This window comes from Taudactylus pleione, unplaced genomic scaffold, assembly GCF_031769625.1.
Source record: "Taudactylus pleione unplaced genomic scaffold, aTauple2 ptg000256l, whole genome shotgun sequence".
NCBI classification, from domain to species: domain Eukaryota; kingdom Metazoa; phylum Chordata; class Amphibia; order Anura; family Myobatrachidae; genus Taudactylus; species Taudactylus pleione.
This window is the reverse complement of record NW_028284658.1, coordinates 8,918,381-8,938,570: the sequence shown is the minus strand read 5'-3', so window position 1 is coordinate 8,938,570 and position 20,190 is coordinate 8,918,381. Positions and strand designations below refer to the sequence as shown.

The 20,190-nt window shown below is 41.5% G+C and overlaps 1 protein-coding gene across 4 annotated transcripts in view; it reads right to left on the bottom strand.

Annotated features, from left to right (window-relative positions):
- Window positions 1–20,190, bottom strand: part of PLCG1 (phospholipase C gamma 1) — a 93,057-nt gene that overhangs the window by 9,523 nt on the left and 63,344 nt on the right. For all 4 annotated transcript variants that reach the window (XM_088480625.1, XM_088480626.1, XM_088480627.1 and 1 more), the window contains exons 10-29: window positions 15,335–15,436; window positions 15,119–15,237; window positions 14,815–14,900; window positions 13,440–13,560; window positions 9,415–9,583; window positions 9,107–9,229; window positions 8,533–8,634; window positions 8,004–8,191; window positions 7,531–7,731; window positions 5,778–5,897; window positions 5,446–5,626; window positions 5,273–5,350; window positions 5,026–5,129; window positions 4,757–4,853; window positions 4,111–4,180; window positions 3,700–3,857; window positions 2,858–2,954; window positions 1,683–1,907; window positions 1,368–1,516; window positions 963–1,077 (exon numbers count right to left, since the gene is read on the bottom strand). In XM_088480625.1, coding sequence (XP_088336751.1) covers window positions 963–1,077; window positions 1,368–1,516; window positions 1,683–1,907; window positions 2,858–2,954; window positions 3,700–3,857; window positions 4,111–4,180; window positions 4,757–4,853; window positions 5,026–5,129; window positions 5,273–5,350; window positions 5,446–5,626; window positions 5,778–5,897; window positions 7,531–7,731; window positions 8,004–8,191; window positions 8,533–8,634; window positions 9,107–9,229; window positions 9,415–9,583; window positions 13,440–13,560; window positions 14,815–14,900; window positions 15,119–15,237; window positions 15,335–15,436 — 2,605 coding nt within the window. The remainder of the gene's footprint in view (window positions 1–962; window positions 1,078–1,367; window positions 1,517–1,682; window positions 1,908–2,857; window positions 2,955–3,699; window positions 3,858–4,110; window positions 4,181–4,756; window positions 4,854–5,025; window positions 5,130–5,272; window positions 5,351–5,445; window positions 5,627–5,777; window positions 5,898–7,530; window positions 7,732–8,003; window positions 8,192–8,532; window positions 8,635–9,106; window positions 9,230–9,414; window positions 9,584–13,439; window positions 13,561–14,814; window positions 14,901–15,118; window positions 15,238–15,334; window positions 15,437–20,190) is intronic.

The following is a 20,190-nucleotide window of genomic DNA, read 5'->3' as shown; positions in this document are numbered from 1 at the left end:
GGTGCTGCGAACGTAGGAGTGTCTGGGGGTCTAAACGGTGTTTTATGGGTGTGCATAATTAGCAAAGATGCACCATTGTACACGTCACTTGGTTGTTTTTCAGTCTGCAGTGATCGCAGTGCTTGCGGCGGGGTAAGGTCTATCTCAAGCGCTGCATGCAGCTCCGATGGCTCTCGATGGTTCCAATTGTTCACAAACTTCCTGGAGATAACGTGTGGTAAGAGAGAAAAATGGGCGTCTTTATACCAGCGTGCGGTCGCTCTGCCGTCGCTCTCTAAAACATAAAGGCCGTCCTTTCACCAGACAGTGCTATCACAGCATTTGCATACCCAGTCCCTTTTAGCTGCGTGAGAGCGCAGCTTAGCGTTCGGGTCTGAATGAGCTCCAATGTTTCAAATCAATAGAATTTTGTATATATGTGCAATGAGGACCAATTGGCCGCTGTGCTCAGCTCTTCATGTACCATGTCTCACCGCCAGAGAAGCTCCCATATTTTCTGGCACAGGCATACCTGCTCCAACATAAATTTGGTGGATTACAGCTGTGTCCAGCCCCTTTAATGAGAATCATAAAGATCAAGAAGGTTGTCTGTAAAATGCACCTCCTTGGTCCTGAGTAAATAAGAGCCCTAACCCAACCAATAACTGAAGCGAGAACTCTTCGTAAGGAATTGTACTGTGGCAGGACTGGAACCACAATTTCCTAATTCATATGGAAGCACCTTGTGCTGAAACGATGGCTTAGTCCTTATCTCTTTTGCCCCCTTATACGATGACATCACTACTCACAGAGATAAAGATACTGAAATATACTATTCTATTAAAAGTTAAAAGAATATCTGATTTAGATAGAATAGATCTGAATATCTGAATAGATCTGGGACCTCATATGTACCATCAATACAACAGTCACAACCATGGCACAATGTCACTCATAGTACAGAATGAAAATCCATCTCTTACCTACAAATTCTGTTTTGGCTTTGGTATTGTCATATTCAGCGCCGCAGATTTCCACCTCCACAAATGGGCACACAATACCTCTGCCATTTTTGGGTAGGTGTCTGGCGCCCATGATCTGTAGACATAGAACAGACCTGGTCACAATGTTATTTTATGTGATGAACATATATAGTTATACACATAACAGTGTATTCATAGCTATCTATTGACATTGGTCCCAATCAATAAACATGTACTTCATGAAATCAACTTATAATCATAATAACCACAATATTCGTTTCAGAAACGGTTACAATTTTAGTTATGCACCGGTTTTATTTGTAGCACATCATTATTGCCAGTGGCATTTTGTGTAAAAAAGGAAAAATACAAATATTTAATCAGGGGATAAGTGTCCAGACTCACCTCAATACAGATAATAATTGGCTCCAGCATATGAAGGGAACATTTGTCAAATGGGTCAAAAATGTCTTCTCTCATACTATTTGGCTGCAGGACATAACCACAGCGCCCACCAGAATGGAAAAGAGACTGGTTCATCTGCATGGGCTTATCTGAAGGAAAAAAGAATATTACAAGCCATGATGTACAGTAAAATACAGTTACGTGAACAGCTTATGTCTGTCCATCCCAGTATTGTGTCAATATGTGATGATATGGAACACGAACTACAATACACAAGGATAACACATACAAATAATAACAAACCTAAAGATGTACCTGGAGTCTGAAAGTTAAGAGCCACCAACTGGCTGCCACAAATCCACATTGGCATTGGGTCGTAGTTTGAGGAATCAAGGCGCTGGCCTTTGGGGTAGATGCGGGACAGCTGGCGCCGGTTATATTGCAGGAACTTCTTGCCTTTTAGCTTGTTAACGTATTTCTCTGCTTTCGTTTCAGGGAAGGATGACATGTCCCGATAGCATGCTCTTTCTGTACCTATCTCTAAAAAAGAATATGAAGCATCACGACTGTCAGTGTAATGAATAACGGTGAAGCCTTTCTAGTATCATTCTCACATTAAGGGCCGTATTCAATTGCCGGCGAAAAGCTGATGACGTCATTTTGCCTGTCAGAATCTTTCCGCCGTATTCAATTGCAAAGACTTTTCGCCGGTGCGAAAAGTCTGCGCCTTGTAACCAGCGGAAAAGATTCGCCTGTGAATGGAGGCGGTAAAAAGTGCAGAATTGGGAGTTTGGGGTGCAAAGTTGCGGCAACACCTGCCAGCCTGGGACAGTCCCACAAAGGAAAACTGCGTCAAAAAAAGTTACTAAATTACTTTAGAACACCCCAAAAATGTACTTTAGTTTTGGGGGCGAAAAAAAAATCCAAAGTTGCGGGATAAAACTTAAAAAGTAGCGAAAACGACTTCAGGGGGTCCCCAAAGTACGCCCATGCTTTTAATTAGATTGCAGGTGCGTTTTTAAAAAAAACACACTTTAGTGATTTTTAACCATGGTTACACCCATTTTCATGTACCCCAAATTTGCTGGGACTACTTATTTTTGCAAAAAAAACCTGTTAAATGCTATTTTTCACCACTTGTGCAAAGACGCTAAATAGCACCAATTGAGAGCATTTAAGCACCCCAAATACCTTCAGCAGGGCTATTCGGGGTATCCATAGTGATCCACCATGTCAGTGCATCTTTTGGGGGGGGGGTGTCAGGCCGATTTCCCCAAATCTGACAGGACTTTTCGCCGATTTCAGTTTCGCCGGGATAGGGCGAGTCGCGGCGACGAGCGCTATACTTTTCCGGAAGCAAAACTAGCGATGACGGCGAATACTCCGGCATGTGAAAAGTCCGGGTCTTTTCGCCGGCAATTGAATATGGCCCCAAGACCTATGGGTGTATGGCCAACACATGATATGGGGACTAAAACTAATTCACTTACTTTCTTCATCAAAAGGCACAGGTCGGCAATAAATGACAAGCTCAGACAGCTCCAGGGCTATTTTTTTTCTGCGTTCCATAATTTTGCCTTCTGTTAACTGATTAGCGATAGGGAGAAAATTAAGTACAAGTTAGGGGAGGTAACATATAAAAACAAAGCAGGGAGACAAACAACTTAAAGTGCACCTGTCATCCGGCACAGACTGGAGGCAGCCATGTTGAAGGCTAAAGCAATATTCATAAGAATGTAGTTAATCAATTCCCTGTGTCTCATTGCTATGCAAAGGCCATCACTGGATCCTGATGAGCAGACTTAAGGAACCCATACGTCAGCAAGAACTAAAGAACAATTCACAGATCATGTGAATCCACCAATCTGTGCCCATACATTACAGATATGTTTCAGAGATTTGCAGATCATTTTCCGGGAAACACAGATCAGACAATCATGAAAGGCCCATCATTTTACTAGCAATGGTCTGCAAATCTGCTGATTGTTACCATACACCTCCAATCTACAGCCCCAATTGATCGGTGACATCCACCCTGTTGGACACCCTGGTTCACCAATTCCAATCACTTTTTGGTCGGAATCTGTGAGCCACATACATTGCAGAGTATTACACACAATCAGCTGCTAAATGCAGGAACTGCCCCAATTGATTGCTGATGTATGTGAACCTTTATTCTCATTAATATTGTTTCAGCACTAAAAAATGGCCGCCACACTGTGTGTGGGTTTTACGTGCATTTTAGGGAGACAAATAAACAAACAGCTGTGGAACAAAGCCTTGATCAGTGACTAAGCATCTGTTAGACTAGATATTTGGTTGCTCCTCGTACCCGAGCGTCTGCTGTCTGTGCTGCTTCTCGGATTTTCTTCACCCAGTCATTCATGTCTTCTGCAGAGTCAGCCGCCACATCAAGTGGACATCTTGTCACAGATGGGACATTTATTGAGAAAACATAAGGACGACTGTTCATCCCCTCATGCCGAATAGCTAAAGTGAAGGATTGTGGTAAGTAATGTACACTGCAACCACCTAGATTTACACATCATCAACACTTATATCACCATTTCCAGCTAGTAAGCAATGGATGACAGATTAAACCTGTAGGACACAGTCTACAATGTCTTACTGTACACAACATTATAACAGCTAGAAGTATTGCTCATAGCAACCAATCGGATGTATACCTATAGCTAGAATGTGACTGTCTGCATTTCCCAAAATCCCGTCCAAAGTCTCTTACCAATTTGGCATGATGGCACATCCAGTTCTCCTCCAAGGAGGTCTCCAAGAGGGCTGTTCTCATCCAGATGCTGCGGTAGTACAGCACAAAGTTAAAGTCACATTAACAATGGGCAATCATAAATGTCAGTCCAAGGAAAAACTAATCATATATTGCTGACAATATTCTGGCTGGGGTCGGGAATCTTTCTAGGGCTTTAATAGCTACCAACGTGATCCTGGGGATTACTGTGAGGTGAATGATGTGGTTAAAAGGGCATATCCACACCATAGTATTACCACCTTTTTTTTTTTTTTTAAATAGTGTGTGGGGGCAGCCATTTAAAATAAATGAATTATTATTAGATATTTATTTTGTTCATTCCAAGAAGTGCTTGCACAGTAAACCAATAGGTTTCTATCTCAACTGGTGAATGTACTGGAATTGTACTGCAGTAGTTGGGGAGACAAGAAGGCGCCTTTTAGTTTTTGAAGTAGCTGTACACACACACAAATAGGCACGAATACATCTTGGGAGGGGATACCCTTTAAAAACACTAACAAATAACGATACTACTACTATGTTTTAGGGACGTTTCCACATATACTTTGCCTTATTATTAATTTTACACTTATGGCCCTTTTAAAAGACAGACAGACAGACTCACTGGTCGCTCAGGTTCAGGTTCTGCTGGGCTAAATATTTCTTCCACGTAGTTAGAAGGGAACCACATCTGCTTTTTGCCTCCGTAGTCTCCTCGCCACCTACAGAACAACAAAAGTAGCTAAACAAAATACCTCAAAATTACTAAGAGCATCTCAGAACAAGTTGTTGTGCTTCTTCTCACTTAATTTTAAACTTCACAATATAAAAACACTTCATGGAAATAAGATGGATCCAAAAAGTAGTATGCTCCAGCTACTAACTTGCGCTTACCATCCACCCTCCTCCTTTTCCACATTCTGGATGATGGCGTTCTTGGTGAAAGTGAGTTCGTCCTCTCGCTGAGCTTTATAATCAAACAGGGCCCTGACAGAGCACTGGGGAGACACAGAAGGAGTAAGACCAAGGGAGATAGAAGGATGTGCAGGAAGAGGAAAAAACAGAGGATCAACAATGAGAGGGAAAAACAGACACACACAGACAAGGTTTGGCCTTTGGCCAACTTCAGCGTTAGCAATACCTTAAATGCTGGCATGGGGTTGGGTTCCACATAGAATCCAGGGTTCCTTCCCTCATAGAGTGCACCATAATCTGGCTCCTAAAACACAGGCAAAGTACAGTGCTTGTGGCCATTTTTCCTATGCAGGCCAACCACCACCACAACCCATCCAGTAATCAAGTTTTAGCACTTACAGCTGTACCAATCTTCTCAAGAGTCTCTTCATTAATGGGATATCTTAGTTTCATCTTGCGGTATAATGGATGCTTCTCATAGTAACTTATCAGATCCACCAAGCTGTCAAACTCTGAGCTTCCCAGCACAACACTCTGACCTTCCTGCTGCACCCGGCAGTGTTTTATCTTCCCCTCCGCTCTACACCAAAGAAAAATTAAAGATGATACATAAGACAAGGATGCAAGGGGAACATTCCATGTAAGATGAATTAGCAGCTGTTGGGTGGACATTTGTGAAGCTGCCTACAGCAACATGAATATGAATGACTACCGAGGATTGTAGGTCTCACCTGAATGATATTGCATAGGAGTTGGGCTCACTCCTCTTGCGTACTAGGAAAGCTCCGTCCCGCGGTACTCTCATCAGCATATGCTCGGCTTGTGCCCGGGTGAGGCTGGCATGGTACCATCTGCAGGATCCAACAATATAGAGATGTACAATTAGCTACACAACTTGGTTCAGTAATCTGACCACTGAGAGCCATTTGGTGTTTAGATCTGAACATTAATATACATCCAATCCATCTGAATCCAATCAGTTCCTCCCACATAAAGATTAGCCACCCACGCAGTCAATGCCACCATGTTGTGACAATGTGAGTGTCCCTTATAAAATTATTCAATGACACAAGATTGGCACACTTCACAAAAGGAGAAAGAAGATTTTTTCACTGCATATTAACATGTTTTTCAGTTCATATATGATCACCCATTGACTAAGTAGATACTGCCTGTAATACTAGCTTATAAATACACATCCGACTGATGTAACTAGTAGTCGGCTCAGAACATAAGCAATGAACCAGATCATAAGTTAAAAATAAAATAAATAAAGATAACGCAGATGAGGGGGTAATTTCAAAAAAAAAAAAGAAAGAAAATTGTAGGTTGAGTCTGTACAATGTGGTTAGCAATGTAACCGGATGGTAGGTCTAGACTAATAAAAGATAGACAGTCAATAGGCCAACAGGGTTAAAAGGTAGACAGGTAATTGGTCATCAGTGACTTAAGTCAGCAGGGTTAAAAGGTCAACATAAAAGAAATAAAAAAAATCAACATTGTTTTTATGATTTTTAGGGTTAGGCTTGAAAAAAATATATATCACATGTCGACTCTTTTTGTGCCAACCATTTGTATGTCAACCTTTTAAACCTTTTGTTGTCGACCTATTGACTGGCCAACTTCTTAACCACTTAACTGGCAGCGTCGTATGTGATGTGACCGCAGCCAGCAGAGCTTAAGCTGGCAAGGTCTTATCACGTACGACCACACTGCCACCCCTCGGATTTTGCAGAACGGATCTCTTCAGACTTCCCGGCGCCCCCCCCCCACACACCCTGGAAGTGATGCGGTGGTCTGTGACCCCCAACATAACTTCCGGAACTGCGCCCCAGAATGGCATGCAAACAGCACTCCGGGGCGCATTTGTCTGGGATCACAGTGCGTGAAGGGGAACAAGCACTATTTAGCTCTGCAAGATCCTCCTGACACACGCTCCGCTGCACTCTGCATAGGGGAGAGGGGAGGAATCTAACATTCGTGGCTGTGGGGCTAACAAAGAGAAATATAACTCTGGAGAGGGGGAGGGGGGACGACGACTAATAATAAAAAATGTATACTGATCAAAGGGGAGGAGGAAGAGGGAGGACAAAGAGAGTCTTTTTAGAGGGGGGGGGGGGTTTGGGGGTATTATTAGGATTTATGACCCGAGCGGTCTATTGCCGATAGGAGGGTGGGCAGTTATTTTGTAATGGGGGCCTATGAACACGGGGGGAATGGGGGGGGGGGTTGCAAAACACTCCCTAGATATACATTTTTAAAATAAAATATTTAAATATATTATAAATTATTTTTAAACTTTATTAAAATATATGAAAAAAAAACATTTCTGGGTTATAAATTGTCAGTAAAGTGGATAATGTAGGCCTATCAACACCTGGTTGGCAAAGTGACTGTGCAACAAAGGTGCAATAATCCATGTATCGGTTTTATCTCCCACATGGAGAATTGCAGTGTGCTTCTACTATACTATTCACAACTCACTCTTTACTTTCATGAGCGTTGGTTTGTGGAACAGGCTCAGTCAGCCTCATCTCAAACTCATTACACCGTAAAGGCATCTGCTGGTAGTGGGTTATCAGGGAATACAGACTCTCAAACACCAGGTTATCTGTAAGGAAGAACTTGGGGCTACCGGCCTCCTGTCTAGAGTGTATCCGACAGTGCTGAACTTTTCCATTCCTCCTAAATGACAAAAAGAAAGTTAAGATGAAGTAGTCATCACTTCCTTCACAGTCGCACAAGCCTCACCGCAATGTATTTATAGATGTACTAAATCTACTGATGTTAATGCTCGGCTACCATGAAAAATTACCAAATGCCCACTTTGAAGTTAAGGCACTGTCACCGTGCATGTGTGTATTCGTCCAACCGTGGAAAGATCCTATTAATACTGATCATTCAGTCTCAATGGGGCGCAATATGAGATATGTAGGTATATGGGAACAAAAACTTACCAGAAGGAAAGCGTGTAATCCCCTACAAAGGTCTCACTTTCCCGCACTAGGAAAGAACCATCTGGGGCGCCAGTCTCAATGCAGTAATCCGTTAGGAGGCGTTCTGCAATGTGTCGTCCATCCCTGCCAGCACCAAGTTTCCCATGGAACCATTTCTCAGCTGAGTGTAACTCAGAACTATTACTGGCCTGAAAAGTGAAGTTAAAATCCATCATAAATGAGGAAGATAAGAGCAGACAGATGCGTACTTCAATAATTTACTAGCTAAATTAGCAACTGTAATATGGTACATTGTGACCAATCGGCAAATCACATGGCATGCCAATCAGGAAAGAAGAGACTCCAGCACTTGATGAACAATAAACAAACAAAAAAATACACCTTAATTGAAATGTAATGGACTAGAGGTGCAAATTCTACAAATGTACACAGCCAGGCCCCTCATTGTATAAATAAGGATGCATCAAACAATGGCTTGTTGTAGACGACGTTTAACAGTAGTACAGTAGGATCCCAGTAAGGAACGCACCTCTTTTTGCTCCTCTTCATCGTCGTTTGTTTGTCCATCAGTGGTCTCCTCCGAATAGTAGATCTTGCTGCTGGTAAGTACGAAGTAGTGAGGATACCATTCCTAATGCAAATAAATAAAATAATGAGTAAGAAATTCATATTCCAAAACAGCTGTGACTACAAATCCCTGATGTGCGAACTCTCACTCAAATCAAATAAGTATTTGACTTATTTTCAGCACAAAGCTCCTTCACTTACACTAAGGGACTGACTCAGAAGCGCGGTTCCTCCATCCATGTATGGCCTCCTATGCGAGCGGTCGAGGTACACCAATTAGACGGGCCACCTCCCTGTCACCACCCAGGAATGTCCCCTACATTTACACTAAACTTCTCCATGCATGCACCTGAAGTTATAACGGAGACTGTGCACGGACACAATTGGGACGCATGCGCTATGCGACTTAGATGCCTTGAGGCATGTACATCAGACATCGACAATGCATATACCTCAATCAGGCCCTAAATGTCTAAACACTACTTAAAACCCTCCAAGTTTACAGACATTCTGAAGCCTTGGATTTCACAGCTTACATGGTTAATGGGATCCTGCAGGTACAAGATTCCATTTTTTATTGAATTGCTGATATCATTCTCTGAATAAACTGTGGAAGTTGGGATCTCCTCATAGGTGCTGCCTTCTGCTAGCTTCTTGTGCTACAAAGTTAAGACAAGAGATTTTGCATCATTAATGGAAGGAATGCTGTAAGTCACAAGACATCAAAGCAACTTAGTTATTTCCATCATTCTTAGGACAAAGCCACCAAAAATGCTGAAACATCCTACCACACTAAAGCTACATACTTTCTGTTGGAAGAATGAGGATAGACGAGAACTCTCACCTTGATGAGAATTTTGCGTTTAAGCTGGTTTGGAGATGGGAGGCCATCAGCGCTGACATCCACTGGTTTGGTCAAAAGCATGTCCCCAAAAACTTTCTTGAAGTACTGGGCCATATTTCTCTGCTGAGCTATGCTGCAATGGTCTTCAATAGATAAGATGACCGGGTATCTAATTAAGAACAGACAAGAGTACAGTGTGTTGAGGTATGCAGCTTTTATGTGGCTCCAGCCCCCCTAACAATGCCCATACAGTATGACATTTTCATAAGGCCTGACAGTTACTAATGTATGCAGTCAAATAGATACTAGAGGATAATGAAATAAGAAGCTGTATGGAAGAACCATGCTTAATATTAGAAAGTGGGACAGACCAGAAAGTCCTAGAGACCACATACCTTGTTTCCATAGGGCTCATATAGCTATTTGTTACTAGATTGCATGAAATCCCCTAACTACAGTAAACTAGACATGCTCCTAGATGTGTGGAGGAGGAACAACATTAGAAGACAGACTCTGCAAATGTGTAATCTCTGCAAAAAGGTCAAAACCCTAACACTTTCACACCACCTCCTCCATTTCTTATTAAGGACTTAACCAATTCAGCATGGTTTAACCTGATTTATGGCTTAAACTAATGATGGGAGATCGGGACAGTCTTTATATCATTTGGTATATTTGTGTGTGATGAGACCATAGTTATCAGCTGTAAAAAAAAAATATAATATAATATAATATATATATATAAATAATATGTGTACATACATACACACATATACATACAGTCCATTCGGATGAAAGACAGTGCTTCCCCATATAAACAGCTGGAATCTGGGTACACACTTGTAGATGGATTGTAGATATATCGTTCGATCGAACGAATTATATATTGTTAGTGCATCAATGCCATTTGCTTTAGTTTACGTGGAACAGTCATTTCCTGGAAAAAATAGCTTTCTATATTTTTTTCAAAGTTTTTTTATTTCGCCCAAAATTTGCGCAGTCGTTTTTCGGCAAAGTACGCAACTTACAATTTTATTTCCCGGTAATTTATCATTAGGGGGGGGGGGGGGTGGGTGTCCAAAAGGGTTCTGAAAGAAATCCCCACATTTTTAGCTAAAAATAGGGATTTGGCATTTTTTCTTGGCTTGGTCTGGGATGGAGAAAACTTTTCTCCAGGTTTTTTTTCATCTGTCTTTTTTTTGGCAAAATGTTCACCTTTTTTTTGGCGAAAACGCCCTAAGATTCTGTGCATGACCTGAAGAAAGCATTTCACACCAGACATCAAAAAATATTGCTCCTGACCGTTCTGCAGAGTCTGATCAGCAGTTCCAGGAAACTTTCTATAGGCTATTGCTTCCAAAGGAAGGTCGCCCTGTTACTAAATACAAGGGTTCACACACTTTTCTCACCACATTCAATAAAAGACATTAAAATGAATAATTGTTTGTGTGTTATCAGTTTATGAAGACTGTGTTTGTCTATTCTTGTGACTTATGCTGGGAATACACTCTACAATTATCGGGCCGATCCGTTCGATATCCGAGGATAGCCCAGATAATTTTAGAGTGTGTGTGGCCGATCAAGGGTTAAATATCGACCGGGCATGCCGGATTGTCCAGCATGCCAGTCTGATGCGATATCTGCAAGTTAAAATGTCGGCCGCATCGGGCAGTGTATGTCCAGCAACGGCCGACAGACATTTCCTGTGTTCCTTCCCATGGAAGGAACAGGGAAAGGGCTCCTCCCCTGGCGGCGGAGCACAGATATCGTAGCCAATACACTGTGTATTCCCACGATATCTGCAGGCTGGCAGATATAATGTCTGTCGGTCTGACAGGCATTTTATCTGGCAATGTATGCCCGGCATTAGATGAAGACCAGATCACATTTCATGACCTTATTTATTTATTTTTTTAAGTATTAGTATAAAGATTGTATTGAAATTATAGGGCGCTCTCCTAATAAGGGCCGGATGGAGGCTGGCAGCTCTTCCAGGGTCCGCCAACACCCAGAACCTAGAGGTAGTATTTAGTGAACAAATGATAGCGCCAAAATGCTTGTATTGGACCCGTGAGAAACACAAAAAATTGTAGAGAAAATAACAATGGATTTATTATATCACAAGGATTATTCCAATAAACAGATCAATATGCTAATCATAAAATTCCAAATAAAACATTCTGCATGCAGAAAAAAGTTTCCAAATGACACACATATAAAATATATATAGAAACCATCAGCTAAACCAGCTAATATAAAGTGGTAGTTAAATCTAACCTCCAAAGTCACAAAGTGGCATGTACATAAAACATTGTATTTTTGCACTAAGCAAACACAGTATCCGTTCACGATGATTCCTAGAGTGCTCGCCCAGGACTCCAAAGGTCTAACTTACTCAGTGACTCAATAATATTAGCAGCCCATGTTATAGTTCCACAGAATCAGCTATTATTGTTGCTGTAATATGTGAGCGGCTGATAATAGAATTCCACAGAGTCAGACCCACCAATATTGTGGCCGCCAAATAATCTCCATCCACTAATGTCAGTGGCAAAAGGTCTTAATGGTAGTAATAGTAATCGTGGCTCCTTAAATGGTTTTAACCTATGTGGTATCAACCAGTGTTATTGCCGCAATGTTATCTCACATTCCAAGTGTCAGTGAGAGGGGGGCCGGCTTGTATTATACCCCTGGGACCTACAGTGGTTGATCACAGAAGGAGATCAACCACTGTAGTGCACTCACCTGGTCCGTGTGGAGTTAATTGCAGGCCAGGTCACACTGCTGTCACTGCGGCTCCGGACTCCTATACTGTTCCCCCCGGTCCGTGGATGGCACGTCAAGTCCTGATGTAAAAGTGCACTCAGGTTGCTGTAACTGCGGTCAGGGGATCCGTACACTAGTGCGCCGTGGAGTTGTATCCTCCAGCTATAGTTGTGGCTTGAGGGGCTGCTTCATGTGCAAATGATCCACTCTCCCATGAGAGATAGCATGCTGTAGATTAATTGCTCTAGCTGCGGCTAAGTTAAAGGTTTAGAGTAGAGTAACCTTATTGTCAAATCCAAGGAGCTGACCATAGTAAAGCATGCACAGGCTGTGTGGTCACCAGTGAAGAGTCAGACTTGGAGATTTGTTCAAACCGGTCTCCCGTGATTCAGCAATACAAGTCAGATGTAGCTTCTTGATCTGGAGACACCCATAACGCGTTTCTTTCTCACTGAGAATTTCTTCAGATTGTATTGAAGCAATAACGCCTTACTGCTCAGAACCCAAACAATCATATAATATGAGCATTCTAAGTGGCAAACTCGAATATTATAGGCTCAGCTTTACACATCATCATAAAATAGGCCACACAACCACTAGCGTTTTAGCGCTCCCTCTATACTTCTCAATGGGTTTATTACTTGTGTTCTAGAATGTGCAGCGTTCCAAAAACACTACATAAAAATACAAAACATCAGAGGGTATGGCGACACTAGAAACAATGGTTTCTAGCTCATAACGGTTTAAATGCTTTAAAAATGCATTTACAAAATGACAGTGTATTTGAGCCACTCTAATAAACACAAAACTAGATCATGGCCACCAACTTTGCTCTTCGTTTTATCTCATGGCTTTATGTGCTCCAGTCCACCACCGTTCCATCCTACAGAGTCATCACATTATGGGAGGAACATTAAAAATGTAAACAATTGAACACTAAATCGCACCAAGAAAACATAGGTCTGGTAGATTTTATCTACATCTCCTAAAACTCCTTTTTGTCTGGGAAAATCAGAGAAGTAATTTCATTCAGTCACAATATGTTCCATGCCCAGTAATCTACAAAGCGAAGAGTAAAATACCCACTTAAAAAGAATATCACAGTCGGAATTATAACCAATCTCTTCTGATTTCATCACTGTCACTTTCAGAGCTGAACAACTCAATGGCTGCTGCCATGGCTCTGCAACCACCTCCGCAACAACCCAAGCACAAAGGAATATACTAGCAATATATAAATAAATGTCAATGATGCTTACTCTGATGTGACAAATGCATGTTCCTTGATCGTGAAGAGAACTTCAGAAAACTTTATTTTTGTGGTCAGGGTATGTCCATGATAGATGACTGGCATTCCATCTGGTCCATCCCAGCAATCCACTAAAACAGAATAAGTCAACAGTTATAGGCATTTGTGGCAAAAGCCCTATGAATCATGCCAGAGCCATGACTTAAGTTACTGAATACTTGAATAAAAAAGATAATGGCTTACCAAAAAAAATCAATGTCATCGTGAAAATAGGTTTTAAAAATTACCTTTGAATCAAATAACACCAATTATTCTTTACTAACCCTTCTGGTCATTTACTTCAAAATAGATTAACAGAATCTACCAATCAAACATAACTAAAGCTGGGTACACACTAAATGACCTGTGTACCCAGTTATGTGAGCGAGGACCCTACCCCGCCGACGGGCAGACATATCGGCCGGCCGATACACATTAGACGATCCAGTGCCGCATCCTGCTACATGGGACGGCAGTCGCATAGTCAGATTGAGCTGCATGTAGGGCCGACCTGACAATGCGGCTGATGACCCCACGGGAGCACACACCGCCCGACAGAGTGTACAGGTACAGATTAAGGGTCAATTTTTTTCTGATGTCAATACAAGGGACATCTTAGAAGTAAATCAAGGACAGGAAGGATTATTTACAGTAAAAGTACTAACTATTTAAGAGACTAATTATGTTCTGCATATAAGTAAGCTACCTTTAAAACAAACAAACAAGAAAAAAAAACAGGAAGTATTAAAGCAGACTGAAAGGCTGGATTTTTAACAAGTGTCTAAACAATCAAATCTTAAAGCTGCATACACACACACAACGATTTAGTTAATGAACGATTTTAGTAAACGATTTTTTCCCTTGTAAAAATTAACTAAAATCATTTACTAAATGTAATGAACGATTTTTTAGAACTACAAACGATTTTTGCATATTAACTTGACAAGTCTGACTGAACTACAAATTACAAACTACAAACGTGAACGCGCATGAACGATAATCGTTCATCGTTTGACTCAGAAAGTGAACGATTTTTTTCAAACGATTATCGTTTAACGATAATCGTTCAAAAAATTGTTGTGTGTGTATGCACCTAAAGAAATAAAATAAAACTCCAAACACTGAATAATTTTTTTCAATATAAAAAGGTTCCTGTAAAACTGTGTAGCGTAGGTGCTGGGCTATAGAAGCTAGTAACGTAAAGCTAAATGTCCTTCTGACTTTTCGCAAACCGTAACATGACATAATGCCACTTGTAAATTAATAGTACGTTTTAACTCTATAGTAATGGGTAAATACTAATCTCTCTACCGAGAGTCATCCACAAGGTGGAGCCTCCAACTTACATTCTATACAACGACAGCCCATCCTCAAACAGCGGGCATATGCTTCAAGAGAGGACTCACTAGAGAATTGATCCCCTGTTAGGTACCTGTGCGTAGAGAAACCATGACAAATGCAATGATGTGTGAGGGTTACAATAAACATAATGTCTGTGTACAATGAATAATCATTTTATTTATATAGTTCTTTACAGTGACAGAGAGGAAACACAGAACAGAGCAGGAAGATATAGAAGAGAAGCAGAGTGACTGGTAGAAATGGTAAGAGGATTCTGAGTGACCGACAAAAACACAGCGGTTTTCTTACGTATTGTGGGAGGAGGAGATCCAGTAATGGGACAGGGGGTTGTCCATATTTAGGGGACACACAGTGTCCAGCGGTGAATCCCATACAGTGTTCTCCTTGGAGAACAGGAATGTAACAAACTGTAAAGACAGAACAATAGATAGAGAATATACAGAGCTGAAAAAGATACATCTAAACAATGGAAAATTAAGTTACAGTAGCACACAGGCCTCATACCTCCTCCAAGGTGAAGTATGGTTCCTCTATCTCCCTCAGAGGGTCTCGCAGGAAATGGAACATGAACTCTTGTACCTGAAGCTGGTTTGATGCCCACATCTCCTGTAATGGGTGGGAATTATGGTGAGAGGAGGATACAGAGCCAAACACAAAAAACCCATACAAACAAGCAAAAACCGGCACATAAAAAAAAAAATCTGGATTCTCACATGTATTATAAAATTGTTTTTTTTCTCCAACTCTATGGGGGATGCTGGTGACACTTTGTTTAAGTGACTGGAGTGAGCAGTTTGGCACTTTCAAAAATTGGTTCTGACACTTGGGTTCCCCCTCCCCCCTAAAACCCAGTTCTGCTGAAAGGTAATCAGGTTTCTTACTAAAAAAGCATAAAAGACAAAGACAAAGCACACAAGGAAGATGAAAAGGACACTCATCCTAACAGTTCCTTATATTCTAGCCTTCTCCAACTCAATATTTTTTAGACATATTTTAGATTGGATGCATCATAGGGGGACTTACACCCAACAAGGCGCTTGAACTGGCACTTTTTGATCCCTATTCTCCAGCCACTCTATTACAAATACCTAAATCTATTCCCCCGAAAATTCTATCCAACTTAATGTTTGCTGACATTTATAAATCTTGGTTATCAATCAATTCCAAATTAAAGAGCGCCCATACTGAGCCCATGTTTATTACTTTTTGGGGTAACCCTCTTTTCACTCCGGGGATTGTCAACCCAGCCTTTTTGGTCTGGAAAACTATGGGTATTAGTAAATTAAGTGATGTATTTGACCCGGGAGGGGTTATGTTCTCTGTTCAAGAATTAAGCCAACGTTTCCAACTCCCGAATCGCCAATTTTTCATATATATTTTCAACGTCGTTATGCCATGTCCCATAAAGGACAAGTTTCCACTAGTGATACCCCTCCTACTCTATGAAGATTGCTTACTCAGCTTCAGTCTTGGTCCTACAGAACAATATATTTATACTCTGAACTGGTCAATGTAGTGGCAGCTAAAGCCTGGATGCCTGTGGTACAGAGGTGGCAGGCGGAGATTTCCGGAGACCTAGATGAAGACAGTCTCCTTGACCATTATGATAAAGTTTTACATTGCCTTAGATCTTACTTTTACAGGAGGTTCCTAATAAAGTTTTACATAGATCCCTGATTCTCAAAGTCAGAGGAGCCATTTAGTGGAAGATGAATCAGGCTGTTGTCCAAAGTGTAAAAGGCCTTATGCCCTTTTTTCATAATTTATGGTAGTGTCCTAAGATCAGACATTTTTGGGATAAGGTGGTGACATTTCTTAAACTTTTTAATCTTCAAGTTGCTAAGGAACCTTTGGCAATTTTATGTGTAAATTTTGCAAGAAGGGAACTTGGCGCTAATAAAAATAAATTTTTTCCCACTGTTGATCGTTACTGCGGCAAAGAAAATGATATTGCATCCCTGGATTTCTTCCTCTCCACCAATGATAGGAGGCCTGAAATCTTATTTGCTGCAATTATTGTATGTAGATAGGCAGGCTGCATTGCCACTGGTGGAGAAGGGGGTTGTTGCGTTCTATAATAAATGGAAAATGTATATTGAAAGCAATGGATCGCTAGAACAAACACAAATGAAAAATATTTCAGTCAGTCAACTACCTGGTACTTACACAGTCAGCTTTCCCAATAGTAGGATTTGGGGGGAGAAATGTGCAATAGTTTTAGCTTTAAATTTATTGGACCAGTTTTACATTGATTTATTGTTATTTTTGTTGTATTTTCTGTTTATATTTACATATTTGCTTATGTTTTCTATGTGAAGTCTTGTATGACCAATTTTGCTCAATGTCACGCAAAGGAATAAAAAGATTTTTCACTGGATCTCTATTCTTTAACATAGTCTGCAACTTATCAGCAAATCTTTTGGCATTTACCAATGCAGCTTCAACAGTCATGTCATTAAAGCCAAACAAGATAACACTAAATCTTGTAAGGGACCCTGAGTTAACAGGTCCAGCCACTGAAGAAGACGTCACAGAGGAGAGTCTAGAACAGTGTTTCCCAACCTCGGTCCTCAAGGCAGACTAACAGTCCAAGTTTTAGTAATAGCCATGCCTAAGACACCTGTACTCAAGTATCGCTATCCTTAAAACCTGGACTGTTACTTGGACAGTTATTGTGCCTTGAGGACCGTGGTTGGGAACCCCAGGCTCAGCAGATCCAATCTTGAGCTATCAGAATTACCCAGGCTCCCTCTCTTTTTAATATTTTGAAAACCCTAGGTAACATAGCTATAAGAAGGAACAGGTAAAGAGGAGAAAAATCCAAGGGACAACCAATTGCATCTACCCTGGAAAGTGGAGTGGAGAACCACTACACCTCAACCTCAGAGACTGGCATCCATTTTTACCAGAGTCCAAATGGCACATGGATGCCCTTGCTCAGATTGTGGCTGTACAAAGACCACTGGAAGAGGTGATGCACAGAGGGAGACAGACTGATGAAATGGGTAGACAAGTAAATGTTGGACTTGACTCGCTTTTTCAGCAACACCAACTGAAAGACAGGCAAGTGAAACTGGGCAAATTTAAATGCCCTAAATATAGAGACCATTTTACCCAGTACCTTCATGCAAGAACGGATACCATTTTCCTTCTCTACAAAGATTTAACCAGATTCTGAAGGGAAATAATTTTGTCCTCTGGGAATAACACTTGTTGGCGTTTGGTGTTGAAAACCATCCCCAGAAAAAGCCTACTATGACAAGGTATAGATTGCATTTTGTATAGTTTAGAATACAACTAAGAGACTTCAAAACATGTTCCATTTCATATGGTTCAAAAGAATCTCTGGAGAACCTGCTTTTATTAACTGATCAAATAAATATGGCATGACTGTAAGACAAAAATGTAAAATAGATGCACAGGTTTGGGACATTTTAGTCTAGACAATGTCCCACAGTGTAATGACAATAATAAAAAATATACAAAATATTCCATAAAACCTAAATACATTTAATGAAAAACACAGATATAACATCAGTGGGTATGAAATCTAAAAGGGCGGCATAGAGTCTCTGAAAGACATTAAGGGACCATTTAGCAGTTTAGTTCATAGATATAATATATGGATTTGTTACTGGTTACAATGCAGGATAATTTTTGGAGGCACCACCACCCTGCAAAGATCTGAGCCAGAACACCTGATATGCGTGAACTCAACTTTGCCACATCAATTGCTGCCTCAACTAGACAGCCTGAAGCCTCTCTAATATGGTCAAGCCACCATGGGAAGTGGGTACAGAACTCGGAACTTCTGGGACAGTTTCAACTTCCTGTGCCCAAGTCTTCTCTGACAGCTTATTCACCTTGGGGAAGGAAATCAAACTACCTCAAAAAAAAAAAAAAAAAAAGAAGGAGTAGTATCTTGCACGACTGAATCCTCTTCGAAGTGCAGAACCTGTCTAATGGCTCTGAGCAAAACTTCCACCCTCGCATATTACCAGGATTCTCATGTTTAATTAAAGACAGCTTCTGATCTGAATGCTCCAGATCCCCTTCAGGAGTAGAGCCTTCCCAAGACAGGAGGGGTCCTGGAAAAAAAACCTCTTCTAGAACCTGGAGGTTGAAGTTGTGCCCAACAACTTATCTTAAGAGGAGAACACCTGTACAAGCCCCTGAACTGAGCAGGCTCAACCAATAGCACAAGCTGGCTCTTTGGAGACCACTGAGGCGAGACCACAGAGGAAGGATTCATTCACCACATTCAGACCATTGCCAGACCCAGAAACAGTAGTGGGAACCGCTCTGCTAGCTAGCAGTTTAGAAAGCTGCAACACTTCCAGTGTGAGGGATTTAGCCCAGGTTGGTACCACAGGTTCAACAAGAGATCTACAACGAGATGTAGGAGCCTTGGCCTTTATTTCACAAGCTGCACATATTGCTCCTTAGTCACAACTTGTACTTGTAAATATAGCTTGTAATTTAGCACAAGAAAATCCATTAGCTACCCTCCTCTCAGTACTGGCTTTGGGAGCATTCCCTTTCCCCAACATAACCAAAGATGATAGGATAAGTGAACAAATAACACAAAAATATTAAAGGTGTACTTTATTAAGTTTAATAGAGAATTAGACCTACACGTACAATAGTGACATCCACCCCAGACACTGCACAAAAAAAAGGCAGAGAAGGAAGCAGAAGCAACCCCCCTGCTAACCTCCACATTGGAGGGTAATGATGACATCTGAGTCAGCATTCAGCTAAAGCAACTGCAGCCAGAAAAAAAGCCAGTAGCAGGTCTGGGAGGAGGGGCTTTTTTTTATGGCAGGCAGTCCCGAAGGAGTTGAGCCAAAAAGGGTAGAGGAACAGTATGGAAACCCCCTGCCCGTTGGTCAAGCAAAAGGAGGCCATTATACCTGCAGCCTCAAGTACCCTGCAGCAGCAGTGCAGGAGTAGCAAACACAAGAAGCCAACACCTGAACCTCCCGGACCCCTGCTGAAAGAACTGGAGTCCAGGGCAGAGAGCAGGAGGTACACTGCTTTACATTGGTTCCCTGCTAAGGGAACCACTTACCTGATTGCCTCCATCCCTGGTGTACAGTCTGGAGCCAGGACCAACTCAATGGCCCTGGAGTCTCCGAGAACCGGAGCATCTATCTCAGCGGTTGCAGTACCCCCAAATATTATCACACATAGAAAGCAGGCCACCGGCGACAGAGCAGCTGCATGTAACTGCTCCACGGTCCGCACCAAGGGTCTCCAGCAGCTGCTACAAACCTGCGGAATTATTGTTTTTTTTAAACTTTGCTAAAAAAGCCTCAGCTGTATAACACAGCCAACCAGGAAAAAACGCCCAGCTCTGT